The sequence below is a fragment of the Syzygium oleosum genome, unplaced genomic scaffold (assembly GCF_021117445.2).
Source record: "Syzygium oleosum isolate NSW1041296 unplaced genomic scaffold, Sole_v2.1 Sole_v2.02, whole genome shotgun sequence".
In the NCBI taxonomy this organism is placed as follows: Eukaryota; Viridiplantae; Streptophyta; class Magnoliopsida; order Myrtales; family Myrtaceae; genus Syzygium; species Syzygium oleosum.
The window spans coordinates 19,260,486-19,285,231 of record NW_026607486.1 but is presented as its reverse complement, the minus strand read 5'-3'; the positions used below and the strand labels follow the sequence as shown (position 1 = coordinate 19,285,231).

At 41.4% G+C, this 24,746-nt stretch overlaps 2 protein-coding genes across 2 annotated transcripts; both read left to right on the top strand.

Annotated features, from left to right (window-relative positions):
* Positions 1 to 14,817: 14,817 nt before the first annotated feature.
* On the top strand, positions 14,818 to 17,675 carry LOC115673231 (protein NUCLEAR FUSION DEFECTIVE 4-like). The gene is made up of 2 exons (XM_030595338.2): positions 14,818 to 15,551; positions 16,135 to 17,675. The coding sequence occupies exons 1-2, from the start codon at positions 15,052 to 15,054 to the stop codon at positions 17,486 to 17,488; spliced, it is 1,854 nt and encodes a 617-aa protein (XP_030451198.1). The 5' UTR covers positions 14,818 to 15,051; the 3' UTR covers positions 17,489 to 17,675.
* Positions 17,676 to 20,801: 3,126 nt separating this feature from the next.
* On the top strand, positions 20,802 to 22,970 carry LOC115673142 (protein NUCLEAR FUSION DEFECTIVE 4-like). The gene is made up of 2 exons (XM_030595227.2): positions 20,802 to 21,556; positions 21,645 to 22,970. The coding sequence occupies exons 1-2, from the start codon at positions 21,077 to 21,079 to the stop codon at positions 22,968 to 22,970; spliced, it is 1,806 nt and encodes a 601-aa protein (XP_030451087.1). The 5' UTR covers positions 20,802 to 21,076.
* The last annotated feature ends 1,776 nt before the right edge of the window (positions 22,971 to 24,746 follow it).

The following is a 24,746-nucleotide window of genomic DNA, read 5'->3' as shown; positions in this document are numbered from 1 at the left end:
GAAAATGCTTGCAGAATATACAAAGCATGTTGATATTACAAAGTACAATTCAAATGGGTTGGGGCAAGTGAAACTTGGAAAAACATATAAGTGCATTTTTTGTGACTTTTCATTGGCTCACGCAAATATATAATTAATTAGAATTAATGGAGAATTCCACTTTTTACAACAAAAAGTAGAAAAATAGTTCATTCCAATCAAATTTTAAGAATGTAAACTAGCACTAACAACATTTAAGGCGCGTTTATTTCACTGATAATATCATGATAGAGGAATATATTTTCCATGAAAATCATTTTCAAGAAAATTGGTTAGTTTTCATTTGTTTAGTGGTTTCTTTCTTGCTGGGAGGGGAAGTTGTTTTTACTTAGTCTAAGCTTGTTGTTTTCAATTCATGGAAAACGTTTTCCGTGGTTAGTTTTCCGTCATCTAAGAATCAGAAAATTGAAAAATAAATTTCTGAAAATAGTTTTCCTTCAAACAGATGAACCATTATCTAAATAGGTTAAAAATTAACCTACACGTCAAATAGGTCTATGTGTGATTAGAAATACCATAAGCAAGATAACAATCAAAGGATTACTAGTTCGATGGATGTATCTGGTATATTTGTACGGAGGTTTTTGGACATGCATGGAACCTTACCTCTTATGCATATCTAAATTAAAAATTTAATGCTCATTACACTGTAGCATTAAGTGCGAGGTTCTGCATATTTGACTGGCATGAATGGCTTTTGCTTCTTTTGAGGCATCATTAAATCATAATCTGATCATTAACAACAATGAACTGTCAAATTAGCCTGATTATCTCATTAATATAGCCACGGCATCTCATTTGAAAAGTGCAAAACTACTCATTTTTTCAGTGCAAGAAAAGGAACATACCCTTACTTCTGCAAGGTCGGAATAAAACTTTATTATAGGCTCGCTAAGAGCAAAGAAGATCATACATTTTCTAGAAATGCTGCCAAGTAATTATGCTGTTAACATCTACCTTGGAGGAACATATAACACATGATATCTAAAACTTTCAGCCGGATTAATCATCACGAATGCGTGCCAATCGCTCTGTCCATATACATCGGGTAAGACCCCATCAATTGGATAACGTGTGTAGGCCCCTAATGTTATGATTTTAATGCAAAATCTATCATATCTAGATCGAGAGCTTAACCATTCAAGCACCATTTGAAGATGGAATAACTCTTCTTTAACACGATACGTAACAATCTTATTGGTCTAGTTAGATATTTGTAACATCCGATGGGGCGGCGCGTCGGTCTATGTAGCGCAATGCTTGAAGTGGCACATTACGTGACTAACAGTGACGTTTTAGAGAGACGTATCAATAGAGAAAAGAGCTCCAGTTTCTCCAAAACGTAGGCGAAGTGGAGTTGTTTCAATAAAAGATGAATAAAAAAAAGACGATGTTCTAGAGAAACAACGTAGCCTGGCAATTGCTAACGTGTCCGCGGCATCTTTTGCCTCTTGCGGATGTGTCTTTTTGCATGCGTCCGCACTATTAGCCACGTCATCACGTGCCACATAAAGTTTGCATGGGCGTTAAACTTAAGCTGGATTTTGTTGTCCCTCGAGTAAAAGTCCGTGGGTTCCTTCGGGTCGTTTGAGAAGTCGGGGTACGTTTGTCCACCAAGAAAAAGTTTGTACGTTCTTTTTTCGTGATTTGGCCGATCACTAATGTTAGATTTGATAATTAAATCGAAAACTTATAAATCTTTCGCGGTTTGACTTATAATTACATGTCAAGTCAAGAAAATAAATCCACTACATCCTCATCCAGGTGAATTATATTGAATTCTTAATGATCTCGAACTTAAGCTCAACTCGACTGTTTTGGCCCTAGAAGATATCTCGATTTCCCCCTAAGTGATTAAAATTAGCATTGAGAGCTTAATCTCGTGATTACACTCAACTCCTTGGATTATTCAATGCTAACTTAATTCTTTCTCTTTTGGGTCCAAAAAAAATTTCAAGTTAACATTGAGTAATCCAAGGACTTGAGTTTAACCACGAGATTAAGCTCTTAATTCACAAATTTAAATGGACCAAGTCAATGGATAAGAGTTCTTTTCGCGAAGTAGCCAGGCTAAGCATAGGGGCCTTGGTAGAAAGAAAAAACCCAAATTTGAATGGATCAACCCGAAGTGCAAATGGGTTGCCCATTGATCCGGTCTAAAACGAATGTTAAAATCGAATTTGAGGGTGTTGCTCTTCTTTTTTTTTTTCTCGCAAAAGAAGATAATCTCTATGTCCATGTTACTTAATAGGCAAGAAATGTGGAAGTGGGTCTCTCTTTCAAACGTTCTCTGTTTCAAACGTCCAATTATGCCCTTTCAAAAGATCATCAGCGTTGGTGCACTTTTGAAAATTCTTGGAAATAGGTTTAAAGTGGAAAATGACCACTAGGAGTTGAATTTTAACCGTGTGCTTTTGGTTGGTGGTTTAGTGGACTTTAAGTGGAGGAAAACTATCTCAGGCAATAGAATCACAAGCAAACAGATTTTGACATAGACAATTTCGTCCTTCCTTATCAAAACCGTTATGTTTTATCTCGACGACAACATTGAGACGACATTATCATTTCAGCATGCTCGGTCATTTGTCGTGTGTCATTTTTTCGACGCATGAATTCCACGGACAGCGAGCTCGAAACTTGATTATGGCTTTTTTAAAACCTCGGGTCGTCAATAGATTATAATGAAACCTCAGGCACATGACGGGATTTATATATGCTCGAAAATAATCGTTATATCACAGGCAAATAGACGTAGATGTCAAATGGCGAGTGGACTTCCTAATGCTCGTAAATAATCATTTTCAAATGGCGAGCGAAATTTCCCAACATATGTTGGTGGTTTAGCGGACTTAAGTGGGGGGAAACTACTTGTAACAATAGATTTTGTATCGTGATAGTTCATAATGTAACTCGCAATTTTGCTCGTAAATGGTCCAAATGGCAATTTCTCTTCACAGGGAGGTGTAAAAGATAATTGAGGACTTTATTAACCTGAGTTTGATGGAATTGAAATAAAGTATAAGTCCTTTATTTTGTGGTTTGCTTATGGCACGACATGATGATGAAGGCAAAGGAGGAAGATCACTCAACATGCCAATGGAATGAAGGGTTTATATTTACAATTCCTTAGATTTTCCGATCAATCCCTCTATTCCATCGATTTTAATATTCGGTTTAGTTCAATTGAGGACTTGAGATTTCAAAAAGGATTCATTCAGGTCTCGAGTTCGTCATCGGTTGAATCTAGACGTCGAAAAGCCCACGTGGAATCAGGACTTGAGGCCATTAATTTGCCACGTCTCATTTTCGATGATTAAAATTTTACCGGCGGCGAGCTCGAGGCCCGAACGTGGCTTTTTCTAAATCCTCAGGTCCTAATTGACAAATCTAAAGCCTCATGTCCCGAATTTGACCGTCGGCCATAACCTTAATTCTGTTTCCGCACTTATCCTCACGTTCCGCGTTGTTTGAATGAACATAATAGGAAATTCCATTTCCCCTTTTTATAAATTATCTGCCGTGTCATTTGCATTTAAAACCAAGCAATATATTAGTTCGATCTTCTCATAGAGATGGTGTTCTTCTTCATTCTTCTTTTTGGTATCAATAATCACTAAAGTTTTTTGCCTAAACATTTGTATCACTTTGAACCTCTAATTGAAAACTACAATATTTTCGGCCGATTTCTACCTAAAAAATCTACCTATTGACGTCAATTGCAACCAATTTTTTTTTTGTCCTATTTGGTCGGTCCCATTAATTATGATGCTACGATTCTCCTAGATTAGATTCACAGCAAATGCTTTCTAAACCCATAAAATGTAAAACGCGAGTTCCGTTAAAATTCATCCATCAAATGAGTAAATGGGTGGACGAAAGTCGCATCTCATCATGTCACCTTTTGAAAATTTGTGCGCTGAAATTCTAGAAATGATTCCGTCATCATCAACGTGATCATTGATACTAATCAGTTTGGTCGAGATTGGCCAACAGAAGTAGATATAGTTTTGTCGATGAATAAAAAATTAGACAAATTATCCAAATACAATGGAGAACCATCGCTCTAGGGAAAAGTCCTAAACCTACAACCTTATAAAATTCAAACGACTACTCTATATTTTTTTTTTATAAAAACAATGTGATGATATTATCAAAAACCAACCACTTCAAGAATTGAATTTGTCTTTCAAAAGAAAATTTTAACACGTGCATTTTCCCATTTTATTGAATTTTCAAGAATCCGTGCCAACATCTCCACCACATCCAAAAATAAAAAAAAAATGCAACGGAAAAACGATGCCCACGTGTCGGCACGCCAGTTCGGGGACGGCGAACAAAAGCAAAGATGTGTCTGTTCGAAATGCAATCCTCACTTTGTCATTTTCGGGTTCGTGGATAATTATTTTCAAAGAATTTTCTTAGGCGTGTATATGTATAATTTCATTATTTATGGAAGTAGGAGTGTGAAACCATGCTCAGCAACCTTGACTATTAATTAGACTTTCGAATAGCAGCACCCACGTGGGGTTGACTTTAGGTGTGTGGACTCACCGAATCATATTGCCGTAAAGAAGAAGAAGTGCGAAGCTTGACTTGACTTGCGAAGCGTGCGGATGATATGATGAATTTGCTCCACCCGCCTTCTTTCTTCTCCTTCATCTTCCATCCCTTTCTTGAAAAGCGACATTTGATTATCAGTGCATTTAGATTACCGCCGGAGGTTTCCGGGCGTTGACCGGGGAGGTGGTTGTTCAAAGGAAGGAGAGAGAGAGAGAGAGAGAGAGAGAGAGAGAGAGAGAGAGAGAGAGAGAGAGAGAGTTGACGAGATAACTCGATGTTGTAGTAGTGCAAAACGACAGTTTATTATGAGTCGGCATGGTTATCGACCCACCGTTCCTGTTCTGTCAAAGCTTTTGAAGATTCAGCTTCTGCAAGTGGATTGACGTTATGTTTTGAAGAGAGCGTGAGGTCTCGCATGGCAATGGAGGGCATGCGCGCAAGTCCAAATTTGAAGCAATTGGTCCCCAGTGAATATTATCACTTATCAGAGATGGTGGGCCGCCATTGACGACGACTCTCAGTCCGTAGACTATTCAAAACACGCAGAGAGAGAAAGAGATGGGTAGAGCCCCTCTTCCATCTTAAACTTTGATCCGAAAGATATAATGCTATGCATATTACATGCTAAGATTCCATTCGTTAAATTTGTTTATCGGAGTGCCACGTTACTTGATGAATCAACATAGTAAATGGGTTGTCGTAGCTTTAGTGTTGCTCCCTACAACATAAATTGATCGTTGGACTGATGACATACTCAAGTTGAAGGTTCGATGCTTGCAGGTCGTCACTCGGGTATTCGAGATTTGGCCCTTGCGAGTAAGATTCGGGTCATTACATACATATGTGAGGCGATTCTCTACCCCCGTGCGGTGCTCCTCTCGGAGTCTCGACAAATCTTAATTAATAACAACACCTTCATTTTCATAAGGGCACATATCACACAAAATCCCAAACTATACAAAAATAAAAACCCTAAACTTACTCACTGTGACACAAATACCCTTAACTTTTTTTTTTTGTGTCATGAAAATATCCAAACTTATATATATGTGTTATATATGCCATCTATTTTAGTTTTATCTGAGGTATATTCGTCACACCGGTAATACAAAAAAAATTTGGGGTATTTGTATTAGAACGAGCAAATTTAGAATATTTAGTGATAAAAAAAAGTTAGAAGTATTGATGATCATAATTTGAGGGTTTTTTTTTTTGGGTGATACTAACCTTATTCATAAATCAATGATGGAGGTTTACCGATAGGAGCGCTGTACGACGTGCAGAATAACTGACGTTGGATAGTTGACCATTCGATGTATGCTCCTACACAGCTGTAGTAGCGCATAAATAAAGGCTTATCATGGCGATTAAAAGAACTAGTTTCCTAGGTAGTATTTATGTAACCTTCGAGCACATGGAACGAACATTATTTAGTATTCCTCATTGTCATTGATTGATTTGCGGTCAACTCTTGGTAATAAATGCATTAGCATTATAAATAATCATTTCTCGTATCATGCTTACAACATTGTTGACTTTCAACCTAAGCTATTCATAGCACCGTCTTTACTTAGTTTTCAGATTAAATGGCACTTATCACGAGACAGTCCTGGACCAAGGAAGGCTCTATGTGGGGGTAAATTACATGAAATGGACACATCATTTGTTGATCTAACATATGTAGATTAAGAATAAGGGCACCTACATATAATTGCGAAGTGAAGATATGGAAACTATAGAACGGGCGGAGAAAGACCGATTCATTTGTTAAATCACATGATTGCTTGTCGTGTTAACGGCGTCATAGAGGTAGTTAGAGATGTGATTACGTGGTAAGTATGACCTCCGACCTACTCCCGTTGACAAAGATGGGCGCCTAATCGATGGGATGGGAACATCGGATTCACATTAATTTGGGATAGTATTGATTAACACCAGCTGATTCATGAACTCGAGGTTTATCCAAATTTTTTCGCCTTCTAATATATAGAATCATTGATCACTTCGTTGATGGTGTGATGTTCATGAAAATGAGAGGGAAGAACCTGAAAATGTCGGCGTGTTCATCCGTCGAAAGACTTGAAAAATTGACATATTATGGTCAAGAAAGATGGGTTGAACATGTCATTCAAATTAGGGACATTAAATATAGTCAAATCGCCAGATAGTTGGAACTTGAAATTGTAGATATGTTAACATATGTCGTAACTAACATGTAAACATCGGTATTATCTTTGTTTTAATATCTTTTAATGGGGCACATTGAAAACGTTTACAAGTATTCTAGTTAGGAATTCCGATAATATTCATGTCTTCTGTAAAATGGATAATAATAATAATAATAATAATAATAGCAGTAATAGTAGTAAATAACAATATGAGAAAATGACATAAGCGATCTCTGAGGTTTGGCCTAATGTAAAATGTCATTCATAGACTTTTAATATGTTCAATGTGGTCCTTGAACTTTAATCCGATATGCAATATTATCCCTGAACTTTTAATTTGTTCAATGTGATTCCTGAATTTTCGGTAAATGTTGAATTTAGTTCCTAGAATATATAAAATTGTTCAATGTTATCCATCCATTAATTCAAGTTACCAAAAAACATTGAACATTTTTATATAGTGTAGGGATTAGATCGAGTATTTACCAAAATTTGAGAGACTGCATAGAACAAATTAAAAGTTCATAAACAACATTGCATGTTGTACTAAAGTTTAAAGGACCATTTGTGTAATTATCCATAATAGTAAAAATAGTGATGATGATGTATAAGATAAATAATATACCGTGTAATGATCAGATGGTCCCTGTTACAAATAGATGTGTAGATTTAAATTATACCGAGGTTAATTAAATTGATTTGGAGGGCGGTTCGAATTTAGATAAGACATCGGATTATTATTAAGATGCAATTGACATCATGATACTTAGGCTCCATTTGTTTCACGAAAAATGAACGTTCTTGAAAATATTTTCCTGAAATTGGTCACTTGTATCATTTGAAATAGGGAAAAAATCACCAAAAACCCCAAACTTTGCCATCTGTGACACATTTACCCCGAACTTTTTTTTGTGACACCAAAAACCCCGAACTTTGCTTTTTGTGACACATTTACCCCAATGTATTTAGTCCATGGGCATTTTCGTCTTTTTTGCTTTTTCTTTTTTTTTTTTCTTTTTTTTTCCTTTCCGGCGAGGGGGGCCCTCGCCGGCGTCGAGCGAGGGCGGCCCTCGCCAGATCCGGCGAGGGCGGCCCTCGCCGGCGTCGGGTGAGGTTCGCCCTCGCCCGGGCGAGCAGGGCGGCCCTCGCCCAGGCTCTCAGCGAGGTCGACCCTCGCCGGCGTCGGGCGAGGGTTGACCTCGCTTGAAGTCGCCCGGCGAGGGTCGACCTCGCTCGAGTCGGGCGAGGGCCGCCCTCGCTCGCCCGGGCGAGGGCGACCCTCGTCGGCGTCGGGCGAGGTCCGCCTCGCTCCGGGCGAGCGAGGGCGCCCTCGCCTCGATCTCGGCGAGGTCGACCCTCGCGGCGCGGCGAGGGCCGACCTTGCCGGGATCTGGCGAGGCCGCCCTCGCCGACGCCGTCGAGGGTCGACCTCGCCAGATCGGGCGAGGGCCGCCCGCTCGCCCGAGCGAGGGCGGACCTCGCCCGACGCCGGCGAGGGTCGCCTCGCTGGGCGAGCGAGGCGACCCTCGCCCGACTCGAGCGAGGTCGACCCTCGCCCGACGCCGGCGAGGGTCGACCTCGCCTGAGCCGGGCGAGGGCCGCCTCGCTCGCCTCGTGCGAGGGCGAACCTCGCTGACGCCGGCGAGGGCCGCCCTCGCCGGATCTGCGAGCGGCCGCCCTCGCTCGACGCCGACGAGGGCCCCCTCGCCGGATCCGGTGATGGGCAGCCCTTGCCCAACGCCGGCGAGGCCCCCCCTCGCCGGAAAGGAAAAAAAAAGAAAAAGCAAAAAAGACGAAAATGCACATGGACTAAATACATTGGCGTAAATGTGTCACAAAAAGCAAAGTTCGGGATTTTTGGTGTCACAAAAAAAAGTTCGGGGTAAATGTGTCACAGATGGCAAAGTTTGGGGTTTTTGGTGGTTTTTTCCCTTTGAAATAATTAGTCAATGAATAATATTTTCAGCATCGACGGCAATCTATGTCTAACCATTTTCTTGGACGATGAAAATATTTTTCGTTCATTCATTTCTGTAAGTAATACAAGCGATCGGTTTTTGAAAAATATTTTTTAAATCACTTATTTTTCGCGAATTTCTTGATAAACCCACGTTTTGAAAAAACATTTCTTGAAAGTGATCACTTGCATTGCTTATAAAATTATATAAACGAAAAGCATATTTATCATCCGCGAAAATGTATAGGCATAAATTTTTGTAACTAAATTGAAATTGTAGATATGTTAATATATGTCGTAACTAACATGTAAACATTGGTATTATCTTTGTTTTAATATCTTTTAATGGGGCACATTGAAAACGTTTACAAGTATTCTAGTTAGGAATTCCGATAATATTCATGTCTTCTGTAAAATGGATAATAATAATAATAATAATAATAATAATAATAATAATAATAATAATAATAATAATAGCAGTAATAGTAGTAAATAATAATATGAGAAAATGACACAAATGATCTCTGAGGTTTGGCCCAATGTACAATGTCATCCATAAACTTTTAATATGTTCAATGTGGTCCTTGAACTTTAATCCGATGTGCAATGTCGTCCACAAACTTTTAATTTGTTCAATGTGATTCCTGAACTTTCGGTAAATATTCAATTTAGTTCCTAAACTATATGAAAATGTTCAAGGTTATCCATCCATTAATTCAAGTTACAAAAAAATATTGAACATTTTATATAGTTTATGGACTAGATCGAGTATTTACCAAATTTTGAGAGATTGCATAAAACAAATTAAAAGTTCATAAACAACATTGAAACATCAATGACTAAGAGTTGACCGCAAATCAATCAATGACAATGAGGAATACTAAATAATGTTCGTTCCATGATCCCTTTGAGTTTGATAACTTGAAATTGTAGATATGTTGATAGATGTCGTAACTAACATGTAAACATCGGTATTATCTTTGTTTTAATATCTTTTAATGGGGCACATTGAAAACGTTTACAAGTATTCTAGTTAGGAATTCCGATAATATTCATGTCTTGTGTAGAATGGATAATAATAATAATAATAATAGCAGTAATAGTAGTAAATAATAATATGAGAAAATGACACAAATGATCTCTGAGGTTTGGCCCAATGTACAATGTCATCCATAAACTTTTAATATGTTCAATGTGGTCCTTGAACTTTAATCCGATGTGCAATGTCGTCCACGAACTTTTAATTTGTTCAATGTGATTCCTGAACTTTCGGTAAATATTCAATTTAGTCCCTAAACTATATGAAAATGTTCAAGGTTATCCATCCATTAATTCAAGTTACAAAAAAATATTGAACATTTTATATAGTTTATGGACTAGATCGAGTATTTACCAAAATTTGAGAGACTGCATATAACAAATTAAAAGTTCATAAACAACATTGCATGCTGTACTCAAGTTTAATGGACCATTTGTGTAATTATCCATAATAGTAAAAATAGTGATGATGATGTATAAGATAAATAATATACCATGTAATGATCAGATGGTCCATATTACGAACAGATGTGTAGATTTAAATTATACCAAGGTTAATTAAATTGATTTGGAGGGCGGTTCGAATTTAGATAAGACATCGGATTATTATTAAGATGCAATTGACATCATGATACTTAGGCTCCATTTGTTTCACGAAAAATGAATGTTCTTGAAAATATTTTCCTAAAATTGGTTACTTGTATCACTTGAAATAATTAGTCAATGAATAATATTTTCAGCATCGACGGCAATCTATGTCTAACCATTTTCTTGGACGATGAAAATATTTTTCATTCATTCATTTCTGTAAGCAATATAAGCGATCGGTTTTTGGAAAATAATTTTTAAATCACTTATTTTTCGCGAATTTCGCGAAAAACCCACGTTTTGAAAATTTTTTTCTTGAAAATGATCGTTTGCATTGCTTATAAAATTATATGAACGAAAATCATATTTATCGTCCGCGAAAATATGTAGGCATAAACTGTTGTCGATAATGAAAATATTTTTTCATGACTAATTATTTCTAACAATATAATCAATCATTTTTTTAAAAAAAATATTTTTTAAATTAATTATTTTCGTGAAATAAACGAAACCTAGGCAAAAAGCGCCGATTTATTGGGGGAGGGAGGAACCCTCGTAGCGTCAGGCGGAGAATATTCTCTTGCAACTTGCCGTGGAGAGGAGGCTCCCCGAGTCAAGACAAGCGCGTCACTTTCTAACGTCTCAAATATAAATATAAATATAAATATAAATATATTTGACCAAAATAAAAAAAATAAAAAAAATATATATTAATATATTACAAGCCTATCGAAATACCTCCAATTTTCCTTTTCTTTTTCTTTTTTTAATTTGTCTATGACCCATCAATTTTATTTCCCACTCCGAGATGCAAACTGCGGTGACCTGCCCTAGAGGAAACGGAATCTTCAAGGATCATGAATTAATGTGCTCTCTTTTTTATTATTTTTTTATTTACTTTTTTTTGGGGTTGAGACAATAATGATAATGAACGCATTTATTTTGGGTGCATGTGGGACTTACGATATTCCCAAGAGGCAACAAGGTGAGCAAGTGTTGATGCTAGGGGTGAGCATAGTCCGGATTGGGTCGGTCCACCCCCTAACCCTAAGATCAACCCGCACAGTGTTGGTCCTCAATTTTGAGACCGAGGACTGCCCATCGGTTCCATGGACCCGCTCGGGAACCGGACCGCGGTCCGGTCCGGTTCCCGGGCGAGTCCATGGAACCGGTCCCACCAAGTTTTCCTGGACAAATAAAAAAAAATATGTGGACCAACATTGGATCAACGGAACAAAAAGAAAAGAACATAACTTTCCATACAATTCATATACTATGAACGGTTCTATTAACCACATCATCCATAAATCAAGTGGGTACCCATCAAATGAGTGTCCAAAGATAAGAGAGCAGAGAGTTATGAGTGTCTAGTTACGTTTTTTTTTTGGTAAGATTTTTTTAATTAAAATTTTAAAAAATAAATATATTATTATTATATTATCGGTCCGATCCGAGTGGGCGGGTGGGCGGTTCACACCGGTTCCAAAAAATTGGAACCGGGAACCGGACCGGTCCCCTTGGGAACCACCGGTTTCGGTCCGGTCCCGGGCGGTCTTGGGCGGTCCTGGATTTTTTGCACACCCCTAGTTGATGCCCCCTACTTTGGGATGTGGCTAATCTGGCCACCGCACAGAGAAGATCCGCATGAAATTCGCGTGCGATGACGGCAATTTTTTTTAAGAGAAAAAATCACAACAAGAAAAATTTTAAATTATGTCTATTGTGACATATTTATTTTGAATTGTTTTCGTGATATAAAAAAACCTCAAATTATGCATATCGCGCCACGTTTAAAGCCTCGGATTTGTATTTATGTGACATATATACTTTCCGTCAAGATTCCGTTAGATGATATTTCAGCAAAAACAATGTCGTCTTTTTGTCACTTAAGCCACGTGGGTGCCGGTTTGCTTCTGGAGTCCACGTAGGTAGATTTTTAAATGTTTTCATTGACAGAATTTTGACGGAAGGTATGTAAACTGTTTACGTAGGTACTAGTTTGAGATTTTTGATGTTACAGAAAAAAAGTTTACGGTAAGTGTATTATGGTGGGCATAATTTATGATTTTTTTGTTGACTTTTGCCCCTTTTTCAATATTCTAACAATTTTGTGAGAAACTTATTTGGGGTGACTTTGATATTGAAACTTTGATTTTTTTTTTTATCAATATTACGGCACTCGCACTCTCTAACTTTCCATTGACCCGAAATGGTTGAATCATTTCAAAGTAACATTCAAATACCGACACGTAGAATCGCCGTATGATTTTCTTTTTGTAGTTTTCGGAAGCTTAAATAATTCATACATTTTGTGTTTGAAAATTTGATGGGAAAATCATAAAACAAATTTCAGAAGTTAACGGCAAGTGCAGGCAAACGGGTTACCTAAAAGCTCACTTTTTTCTGACTTTAAGGAAAAAACAAGAAACCAAAAGAATAAGTACATACGCTATCAGATTCGACTTAGTGATTAAAATTGAACAGTTGCATGGATTAGAAGCAAGACAAAGGGTTGTTTCTCTGTGGAGTCTAAAACGCTACGATAAACGGGCCAATGACCGAGAGTTTCGGCTTGCATCTCACTCATCTTAAGAAGTTCCTCGTCGTGAGAAAAAGTATACAGGAGAATTTGGCAGAAGATCCTCCGTCGATAGTCCGAATTGATCAATCGGGGAAGTTTTTCATTTCATACATTCTACGTGGCAATTTGGCTACATAGGCATTTAGGGTTTGGCTTTCGGGCACCGGACCAACCTCCCAATTAGTCCTATTTTAGAGACGTGCCATCCGGTTCGGGGTTCGAGATTCGTTCCTTTCCCCAATTCGGTTCAGTTTTCAAGCAAAACGTAGAAGGCCAAAACTCTCGGTAGGTGTGTTCTTTCAACGCATGGCTAGGAAATTAGAGGCTCTCGCCAAGCTTTTACTTGTCAATCAATTGGAGCAAGCAAGATGCCAAGATGAAAAATACCCAACAATTTTATCATCTTCTTCTAACGAAGCTAAACATGGGTTCGTCTCCTTTTCTACATCTTCTCTAGGTTTCGCATGTGGTCATTAAGGACAGTCTCGTTCTGGCATCGAAGATGCCGCCAAAGCAATACCAGTTCGTGGGGTCAAAAGATAACAAAAGCATTAAAGCACCAATGGACATAAGAGCTGAGCCCAAAGACATCCCAAGTGGTCACACCCCCACTTCAACTTGGACCACCAGTGTTGAAATGCAGCTGCTAGAATTAGCTAGGTTGCTTCCCTAGATTCAACTTCCCTCCATTGATTTCAATTTTTCAGTTCGTACTCATTATGATCGTTATCCTTATGTAAGGGGCGACGCAGCAATTGGAGTGGGTCGATTCGGTTTCGCGTAAGTATAACCTAATAGATTAGGAGCAGAGATCTTAATCCACGGCTTGAACGACGACAGACACGTCATATGAACATATATTGAATTATCTCACAAAAATTCGAATCGAGCCAAATATGAACGTCTCAGTTCGGTGCGACCTAAACATCCCCATTCTCTCTCTCTTCTAAAGAGGAAATCCTAATCAATATTGTCGATTTTCGGTTAATTTTCTTACCTTTGACGTGCTTGTATTTGTTCTTTCCTTTCGGACTCGGGCACAAAACAAGGAGCAAAGGAAATGCTGGGAATCCGTCTTAATCGGTGATAAGGGCAGCTTTTGTCCTCATAACGTAGCTTTCCAATTAAAACTAATCGCTTTTAGACGTCTAATTCTACTCAATTTGTAAAGGGTTTCCATAACCCCATTACATGGTTCTTTCGTTTAGACTTGGGGAGCTTTCCCCTTTCCGGAATCCACCAATTCGTTCGTCTGACCCAATGAAAAAGTTAGAAAACAGACAAAATCTTGAGGCCATTTTTTTCCAAAGTACTCCATCGACACCCCCCCTTTTACATAGTTTTTCCAATCAAAAGTTGATGTGAACACCACTATTCTACGAGGATGACATAGGTGACATAACACGTGCCGTGATGCCAAACTTTTGCAATTTGCGAATGTTATAACATAGTCGTCGGGAAATGAATCTTGCTAATTTTGCTAACTTCGAGACAGAAAAAACCTAAAAATCGGCAAAAATAGCGCTTGGGAATTAAAGTCACGATGTCCACACATGATATTAATTATTCATCCATACACATGATGGGGCGACATATATGTTACATAAACATATAGATAGTAAATCAATTTATCCCATATATTTATTTTCTTTTTCAACTACGTGTGAATGCTCTGTGCCGGAGTAATATTACTAAAAATGAATCAGATCGGAACCGTAATGAAATTCAAGTGGATAAGATCAAGAGACATCGTCCAATTTACTTGTTTATACAGCCCTTTTGGACTAATCTTTACATTTGCTTTTTCTATTCAAAATCTCTACGCATTTAAGCTTCTCCCTTTGTAACACCACAAGTCAACTCTAAAGTCCTTGTGCAAACGTAGTCCCGCCCCACTCCTTCTCTCTCTCTCTCTCTATATCCCCAAGATTGCAGGCGCAACCATTTCGTCACACTTTATCAGATATGATTCTATATAAATATGTAACCTTAAGTCCCCACAATACTACGCCCTTGTAATTTAACAAGAACGTCCTTGGAACGTCTTTCTAATCCTCACTCTCACCCCCAAGAAAGAGAGAGGAAGAGGGAGATAAGAGATAACCGAGAAACACCACACAATGGTTGTCGCCGGATCCCCTGGAGGGCGCGGAGGCCTTGCGGGCCTCTCGGACGTGAGGTACCTGGCGATGCAGATCATCATGGGACGGTGGTTCATGGTGTTCGCGTGCTTCCTGATCATGGCCGCCGCTGGGGCGACCTACATGTTCGGGCTCTACTCGGGGGAGATCAAGGAGTCGCTTGGCTACGACCAGAGCACCCTTAACCTGCTGAGCTTCTTCAAGGACCTCGGGGCGAACGTCGGGGTACTCTCGGGGCTCATCAACGAGGTGACGCCGCCATGGGTGGTGCTTTCCATGGGGGCCGTACTCAACTTCTTTGGATACTTCATGATGTGGCTCGCCGTGACCAAGCGGATCGCGAAGCCCCAGGTGTGGCAGATGTGCCTCTACATATGCATCGGCGCCAACTCGCAGGCGTTCGCCAACACCGGCGCGCTCGTCACCTGCGTCAAGAACTTCCCGGAGAGCCGGGGTGCCGTGCTGGGGATACTGAAGGGGTAGGTTTGGGCAAATCCATTGTTGTTTTACGTATCGATTTGGTGGTTCACGTTTGTTTCATTCATTCACAATTAGCTCAATAATTGGACGAGTGAATCCAAGACGATTTGGTCCAAAAAAAGGAATCCAAGACAATTTTAAAAACTGGTTTTTGTGTGTGATAATGATACGTGAACAACATTTCCTTCCGAGCTGCTGGTCAAAAGAGAAGGCCGGTTCATGATCTTGCAAGAGAATCAATTAAGTTACAAGCTGTAATACCAGTTCACTCGACGCGTTGTTGCTGTTTATGCGCTGCCAAGTTTTGCTCTTTATTACTATGTTCTTTGTAAATTTTCTCGCTTCAATTGCATGCATCTTCTAACTTTATGCGTATACTCAACCATATGGTAGATATGGTCATGCACTGTGCATTCTTTCCTTACCCAAAAACGAGAGACGAGTATAAACTCATACCCTTGTCATGAAAATAAGTTTCCTGATCTCTTGAACCTCCTGATTCAAAAATAGATACAAGAGCTTGGCTTGATACGTTAAGGAATTTCGAATAATCATTCATTTTCTGTGAACTTTTTCGGGCAGCTATGTTGGCCTGAGCGGAGCCATCATCACGCAGCTATTCTACGCGGTCTACTACAAGAACACCAAGGCCTTGATCCTCTTCATCGGATGGCTGCCAGCCGCCATATCATGTGTCTTCCTCCGCACCATCCGGATCATGAAGGTGATTCGCCAGGCCAACGAGCTCAAGGTCTTCTACAATTTCCTCTACATCTCCCTTGGCCTGGCCACTTTCCTCATGATCATGATCATCATCGAGAAGCACTTCAATGGCTTCACACGCCCCGAGTATGGTCTCTCCGCTGCTGGTGTCCTCTTCTTGCTCTTCCTGCCACTCGCCATCGTCGCCATCGAGGAATACAAACTATGGGAACAGAAGAGAGAAGCCCTAAACGACCCGTCCCCAATCGAGATCAACACCGAGAAGCCGAACCTGGAAACGTTCCTCCCTCCACCACCACCTCCCCCGGAGACAGCACCCCCTACTGCCGTCTTAAACGACGGAGAGCAGCTGGAAAAGCAACCATCTTGCTGGAGAACGGCGTTCAGGCCACCGGACAGAGGTGAAGACTACACCATACTCCAAGCTCTCTTTAGCATAGATATGTTGATCCTCTTCTTGGCCACCATCTGTGGCGTCGGGGGGACGTTGACGGCCATTGACAACCTGGGCCAGATCGGGTCCTCACTTGGCTATCCGACTCGGAGCACGAGCACGTTCGTGTCCCTCGTCAGCATATGGAACTACCTTGGACGCGTCGTCGCTGGCTTCGGCTCTGAGATCCTCCTGAAACGGTACAAATTCCCACGCACGCTAATGCTCACGATCATCCTCGTCATCTCATGTGCTGGCCACCTCCTGATTGCATTCAATGTCCCGAACGGCCTCTACTTCGCATCCATCATCATTGGTTTCTGCTTCGGTGCGCAGTGGCCACTGCTCTTCGCGATCATATCCGAAATCTTCGGGCTCAAGTACTATTCGACTCTATACAACTTCGGCTCTGTGGCGAGCCCCATCGGAGGGTACCTGCTCAACGTTAGAGTGGCCGGTCATTTGTACGACAAAGAAGCCAGGAAACAGATGGCCGCACTAGGGCTTGTCCGGAAGTCCGGCGAGGACTTGAACTGCAACGGGGTCAAGTGTTATCAGTTGGCGTTTCTCATAATAACGTTTGCAACGTTGTTCGGCGCGTTCGTGTCGTTCATTTTGGTCGTGAGGACGAGGAAGTTTTACAGGAGTGATATTTACAAGAAGTTCAGGGAGGAGGCAAAGGCGGCCGAGACGGAAATGGCTATGAATAACGGGATGACGACGACAATAGCGACAACGGAGGAAAAAGGTGGGCAGAGAAAATCAGAGACATCACAATAAATTGCACCTTTTGAGGGTTTTAATGTTATTAGCAGAAAGATTGATCAGAGATGTACACATACAGAAATGGAGAATGATAGATTACGATGAATGACGGAAAACAAAGACGTTGCGAAGAAATGTATAATCCACCTGATCACGTATGTTCGTTTACCTTGCATGTTATTAAGAAGTGTGTTTGCGAGTATATACACGACCGACCCGTTATCCCGACCGCTCAATTTTCGGAAACCGGCCATTTATCTCGTATGGCATCCTAGGAAGATTAAGAGTAGGAATCGACGCTCTTGCTTAACACGAAGGGTTAAAATAAAACGGTTCGGATGGAACACACAGTGCACGCACTCGATCTGTACAATAAAATTTTTCTTTTTGTACAAGATGACACAGTTTCCCTCTGTGGTCGTGTAAGGGAAATTCAAAGGGCTCGATTCTCTCTCGGTAGAAGAAGAAGATTAATTTAAGAACAAGTAGGGAAAGGTCATGTCGATCTGGATTCTGGATACAGTAGTTTTTTTACTGGTTACGGTCTTGATCTGACATTGAAGATTGAACTTTCTCATCTGCAAGTCTTGATGGGGGGATCCTACTTGTCCCTTGTCTGTTTCCTTGGTTGCATCTAATGTTTGAGTAAAATAATCCCTCCTTGACCCGATTACACTAAAGATACTCGATTCGGGAACGGCTATTTTTCCTACTTCCTAAGTTTGAATATGTCGGCCCCGATGTTTTTGAAATATCGGGCTTGAAGTGGACCTTTGAAATATCGGGCGTAATGGTCGTCGCCTTCACATATGTCCGTAGAACATGCCTAAACAACTCCTTTCTTTATTGTTATTATTTTGGAAGAGCACCAGATCTGATGAATCTTTTGAGTAATGAGAAGAAATTTTTAATGGCGAAATGGGTTTTCGGGGTCAAGGAGGGATTATTTTACTCAAACATAACATGAAATTTTATTGTTATTTAGCCATCGACTGTATAGGCAATCGATCCGCTTGAACCTTTCGCCGTTGCGATATTACCGATTGTGGTTGCGACCGGTTCATCCATCCACGCACACATGCCGGCTTGGGAAGGAGCCATACTAGTTTGAGGTCGTGCAATTTGACTAACCTATCGAACATTTGAAGCACAAATCAACGAGCCAAATTTTTAATTCGTTAGCCTTATATAACTAGTCAAATGAATGGACAAAAACGATGTGATTCGATTGCAATTTATTGCCAATTGACAAGTTGTACCCAAGACCATTGGTGTATCTCCGTGACCGCACATTTAGGTATTGCTTGCGATAAGAAAAGATGATTTCAGGACACCCAGTTCACGAATTAGGTTTCTATAAATGAGTATAGTTAAGATGTATTGTTTTATCAAGTTCCTTATGAACACTTGTTAAGCAGCCGATTAAGGAATTTTTCACGCTTCCAAATGCATCGATTGTGCTCGTGATAATGCTTTGAAACCGTAAAATTCCTCCTCACGTAAAACTTAACAAGCTTCTCATGTTTACTCGTTAACAAAATTCTTCAAACATGCATATTAAGCGATTAAATAAAGACAAGTTGCGGTATGGAGGATTAGAATAACGAGGTACCCTCTTATCAAATAACATTACCCAATGTCCTTAAAAGCACTACTTAACAACACCATGGTCCACGACCCAAAAACAATAAAATAAAAAAACAACACATGGTCTTCTTCAACCTTCTGTCATGGGAGGGTTTGAGGTAGTCTCGCCCTCTCCTCCCTCTCTTATTGATTTTATTTGTATTTTATTATTATTATTATTATTTTCTTCTCTCCCGATTTAGATCTGGGAGTTCTCTTCTCCCGGTCTAGTTCTAAATTTAAAAGTTTGAACTCTCCTGATATAATTCTAAATCTGATAGCTATCCTATCCTGATTTAGATTTGATCTTGGAGTTTAATAAATATGCTTTTGGGGATTCGATTCCTCTTAGTTCTGTCTGTGTAGAGGTCATTTGCCTCCAAATTCAATAGTGATAGCAAAAGCACTGGCATTTCGTTGAATCACAAAGATTTGCTCTTCCAAATGTTGGATTTGTGATTGTTCAACCTGTTTCGGTTGTCTCTATACGATGATGGTAGAGGAAGCCGAACCTAGACGCACACCGTCGTAGTTATTAAAGAAGGAATTTCTGATGTGTGCTCATCATTAACGAAGATACGAGATCTAGTGATTGACCTCTGATTATTTTATTTAACAGATTTGTTCTTGTGGAACAAGTGTGTGCTTAACCCTGCTGCTACTTTGTTGATCTTCCTTGTTTTCTGGATTAGGCTTTGGTTTGCAGTATTCTGAACTTTGCTCTGTTTCGATTTGTTTTGCCATGAAATCTAGGCACTTCTCATGTATTTTTTTAAGTAATAAATACAATTTTCTTTCGACTAAAAAAAAATGTGAGCAAACCAAATGTTGTTTTGTTTTGGCTTGTCAAGTTGAATTAAATCCAATGACAAAACTGTCTTGTGATTTCAAGGACAAGGAGATTCCCCTAATCCCTTCACAAAAAAAAATATTTCTCGTATGATTAATTACCTAATTTTGATTAGAATCTTTAAGAAAACTTGTCGGCATGGTCGCATGTTTACTCAAGGAGAGTTCTCTCGAGCCCAAGAAGGCAAAATGGCCCAGACAAAAGAGACTCCCATTCATGGACTCTGCGTACGCAATCCCTCCACGACCCACGGCTTTTGACCATTGATGGGCATGGGCCGACCCAACTGGATCCACCCGACCCATCACGGGTCAAAAATTTCGGGCCCGTCTGAACCAATAAGAACTGGCATAATGACACAAATGGTCTATGAACTCTGGCGTAATGTGCAATGCGATCCCTGAACTTTAGCCCAATGTTCAATGTGGTCTCTAGATTTTTAATTTGTTTAATATGGTCCCTTAGACTTTTGACAATTGTTCGATGTAGTTTCTGAATTATATGAAAATGTTCGATGTAATCCTTCCATTAATTCAAGAGCAAAGACAATACTAAACATTTTTATATAATCTAGGGACTAATTTGAATATGTACAAAAATTTTAGGGACTTTATTGGACAAATTAAAATTTCGTGGATCGCATTGCACATTAGGCTAAAGTTTAGGGACCACATCGAATAAATTAAAATTTCGGGGATCACATTACTCATTGAATTAAAGTTCAGGGACTAAGTATTTGTGTCATTTTCCCAATAGAACTCATGAATTGCGGGCTTCACCCGCTCCAACCAAAACGGATACGGTGCGGGTTTTCTTTTTTCTATTGGACCCGATGGAACGAACCATCTCTATAGTTACGAAGTGTTACGTTAAACTCGACTCAACATGCACGACGCTGCAAACGAGCAGTTACGAAGATCAAATCTATTTTTGACCTTATCCGCTTGGCTAAATCTTCTCTGTTTCAATCTTCAGAAGCTCTAAACAAACTCAAACTCATCATCTCATCACTATTTTAACGATAAATCTCATCCAAGTCCACATTGAAATCCTCCTTTAGCCAGCTCTAGATACGTTCTTCCAGAGCAGACAGAAGCTTCAGCTGCCCAGAGACCACGAATCTTCCCATGGCGACGGCCACCGGCGGCGGAGGCTGCTGCGGCGGAGGCCGCTTCGTCCTCCAGGTCCTCCGAGGGCGGTGGTTCATGATGTTCGCGTCGTTCCTGATAATGGCGGGCGCCGGGGCCACCTACCTCTTCGGCGTCTACTCCAAGGACATCAAGTCCACCCTCGGCTACGACCAGTCGACCCTCAACCTCCTCAGCTCCTGCAAGGACCTCGGCGCCAACGTCGGCGTCCTCTCTGGCCTCATCGCCGAGGTCGCCCCTACGTGGCTCGTCCTCCTCATCGGCTCCACCATGAACTTCGCCGGCTACTTCCTCATCTGGCTTGCCGTCACCCGTCGCATCCCCCGGCCGACGGTCTGGCAGATGTGCGTCTACATCTGCGTCGGCGCCAACTCCCAGAACTTCGCCAACACGGGCTCCCTCGTCACCTGTGTCAAGAACTTCCCCGAGAACCGAGGCATCATGCTTGGCCTGATGAAGGTATTTCGTATATGACTAATAATTTCTCGTCAATATTCACATCAGCAACGTAACAAAAATACGCGAAATGCTTTCTCGTCTCGTGAAGGGCTTCGTGGGGCTGAGCGGCGCGATGATGACCCAGCTCTACTTCGCCATCTACGGGGACGACTCCAAGTCCCTCATCCTCCTGATCGGGTGGTTGCCGGCGGTGATCTCGATCGTCTTCGTGTACACCATCCGGACAATGAAGCTCTCGACGCACCCCAACGAGCTCAAGGTGTTCTACGAGTACTTGGCCATCACGGTCCTGCTCGCGCTGGTCATCATGGCCCTGACCATCGCTCAGAAGCAGGTCAGCTTCTCCCATTGGGCCTACGTGGCGAGCGCGGTCGCCGTCTGCGTCTTGACTTTCCTCCCCCTTGGGATCGCGGTGAGGGAGGAGTGGGCCGCGTGGAAGCAGAGGAAGGCACAACAACCTGTTGCTGATGATGATGATGGCTCTAGTGCTGCTCATGATTTGGAAATTCATGCGACTGATCAGCCAAAGCAGGAAGAGCAAGAGGTTGCCAATCCAAATGACCAAATAGAGAGCAGCAATACAAATAACACTTCGTGCTGTGCTGATGTGTTCAAGCCACCCCAGAGGGGTGCGGACTACACAATCATGCAGGCCCTTTTGAGCTTGGACATGATCACACTCTTTGTGGCAACGTTTTGCGGCCTAGGATGCAGCCTGACCGCGGTCGACAATCTTGGCCAGATTGGCGAGTCCCTGGGCTACCCGCAGCACACGATCGGCACGTTCGTGTCCCTCGTGAGCGTGTGGAACTACTTTGGCCGGGTCTTCGCTGGGTTCATCTCGGAGATCATATACGAGAAGTGGAAGGTGCCCCGCCCCGTCATCACGATGCTCTCGCTCGTCATGTCGGGAGTCGGGGACCTCCTCGTCGCGTTCCCCGCCCCCGGGTCGGTCTACATCGCCTCCCTCCTCATCGGGTTCTCCTACGGCGCACAGCTCACGCTCCTCTTCATCATCATCTCCGAGCTCTTTGGGCTCAAGTACTACTCGACGCTGTTCAACTGTGGGCAGCTGGCGAGCCCCCTCGGATCTTACATCCTCAACGTGCTAGTCGTGGGGAGGCTGTACGACCAGGAGGCTACGAGGCAGCTCGCGGCCAGAGGGCTGACCCGATCGGCTCTGAAGGAGCTGACTTGCATTGGGAAGCGGTGCTACCGGTTGTCGTTCAGCATTTTGGCGGGCGTGAACGCGTTCGGCGCGCTTGTCTTGCTGGTTTTGGTCATGAGGACTAGGAAGTACTACCAAGGGGATATCTACAAGAGGTACAGAGATCAAATGGCCGAGAATGAGAAGCGAATTGCGTTGAGCAATGCCAACATTGATGATCCTGAGGATGTAAAAGATAGAAAGTGAGACGGATCAAGCGAAGGTGACGAGCCAATCTTCTTCGACATTTGTATCTTTTCCTTTTTAGTTTTTCGAGCTGTACATGTCGAAATCGCGTCGCCCCGGATGAGTATTCTTCGATCTCTATCTTAGTTTAATCTTGTTCATAGTGAGAGTTCAATGAAGATCATGTTCTAAAGTTTCAGCTCATCCAATGATTTTCATAAACTGTGAGTTTAAGAATCTTCAAAAGAGTGAGTGACCTCCTGGATTTGCCAGTGTCCATTATGAATCAGATTTAGGATGACAAAACGTTGCTAAATCCTCATCGGTAAATTTATTTATTTTTAAAAAGTAGTGTGGATAACTTGCGAAATTCGAATCCCTTTGGTAGTTAAGTTAAACAGTTGAGATAATTTCAATTGTAATCTTCTTAGCAGAAAGGATTTTCAACTTATTTAACTTCATTAGTCAATTAGGTAAAGTCAAGCTTTCATAAGAGACCTTGAGAAAGATTGACTCATGTTTTCTGGTTATGTGTAATATTGATAAGGTAAGGTGGCTCATTGGGTCAGATCCAAATGGATGTAAGGCCGACGCCCATCTGTTTGACCCGAGGACCCGAATTGCCCCAGTCCAACAGCATCTGTGGATTTTGTGGATGCTCTTGGAGCACCGCGCAGTTGTCCACCCGTATCATCAAAATCGCCGAATTGTATCATCTAACCTATTTTTACCAATTGGAAGGAAAATGTTTTGATAAAATAAAGGTAATTGAAGCTCCTTTGCATCGGCGCAATGGGATGGGATGGTGGAGGATTTTCAGCTCGGGATTATCTGTTCGTAACACCCATCCGAATGGGTATTGCCCGTACAGATCAAAAGTTTGGACTTAACCGGGTTCATTAAACTTTTGTGAGTTGTTCAGAGCACCTTCAGATTGTTAGAGCTCTTGGTCCGTGTTTAGGACTATCAAAAGAAGATTATATATAGATCCGCTCAATCATGCCGCTACGAAGCTTTTGCAGAAGGCAATCGCAGGACATTGAGAATTGATGACAAAAGGCTTTTGCGCTGTGCTTTTTGCTCCTCGTTGCGCAGGCAAAAGAGAGAACGAAAGGGAACTCCTTTCACAGATCCACAGCAGCCATTGTGAAGAGCCTCATCTCCTGCCTCCGCAGTGTTTTTTAACTGAATCAATGAAAACTGCGAAGAATCTGACCCAGTGATCATAAAAAACGTTCACTCACACACAAAAAAGATAGAAAGAAAGAAACAAAGGAAGCCCAATTCAAAAAAAAGGTGAAAAAGGGTTTTTGTCCCACACTTGTTGGGGAAGAACCATCAGCAGCGACATCTTTTACCCACCATCCCCAGCAAAGAATCTCAATCCCTCATGCAGATAAAAGGAGATGACTTGCTCATCCTTTTGGATATGCTCTCCCTCCCTCTCTCTCTTTTGTCTTTCTCTCTCTAGCAATTTGGTTTGTCAACTATTTGTGTAGAATGATTAACAACCAAGGTAGGAATGTGAGTGACTGAGAGGGTCTTGCAAGAAACAGAGGATTAGGGTGTAGAGAGAGGGGGGGTGACTCTACCCTCCTCATTCCAGATCCCATGGTGTCCCCATCTAGGGGTGCCAATGGGTCGGGTCGAAACCCGACCCGAAATCATAAGGATGCCCGCTCTGTCTGACCTGACCCGATCCGAAACACATATGACCCGAAACTGAAAACTCGGGTCGGGTCAGTCCGGATCGGGTTTTCAGGTTTGCTTTTTTTTGGGGTTTGTTGGTGATGTTTC

Coding starts and splice junctions, on each gene's coding strand:
- LOC115673231 (XM_030595338.2), top strand. CDS start 15,052: ATGGTTGTCGCCGGATCCCCTGGAGGGCGCGGAGGCCTTGCGGGCCTC. Junction 15,552..16,134: donor GTGCTGGGGATACTGAAGGG/GTAGGTTTGGGC, acceptor TTTTTCGGGCAG/CTATGTTGGCCTGAGCGGAG.
- LOC115673142 (XM_030595227.2), top strand. CDS start 21,077: ATGGCGACGGCCACCGGCGGCGGAGGCTGCTGCGGCGGAGGCCGCTTC. Junction 21,557..21,644: donor TCATGCTTGGCCTGATGAAG/GTATTTCGTATA, acceptor CGTCTCGTGAAG/GGCTTCGTGGGGCTGAGCGG.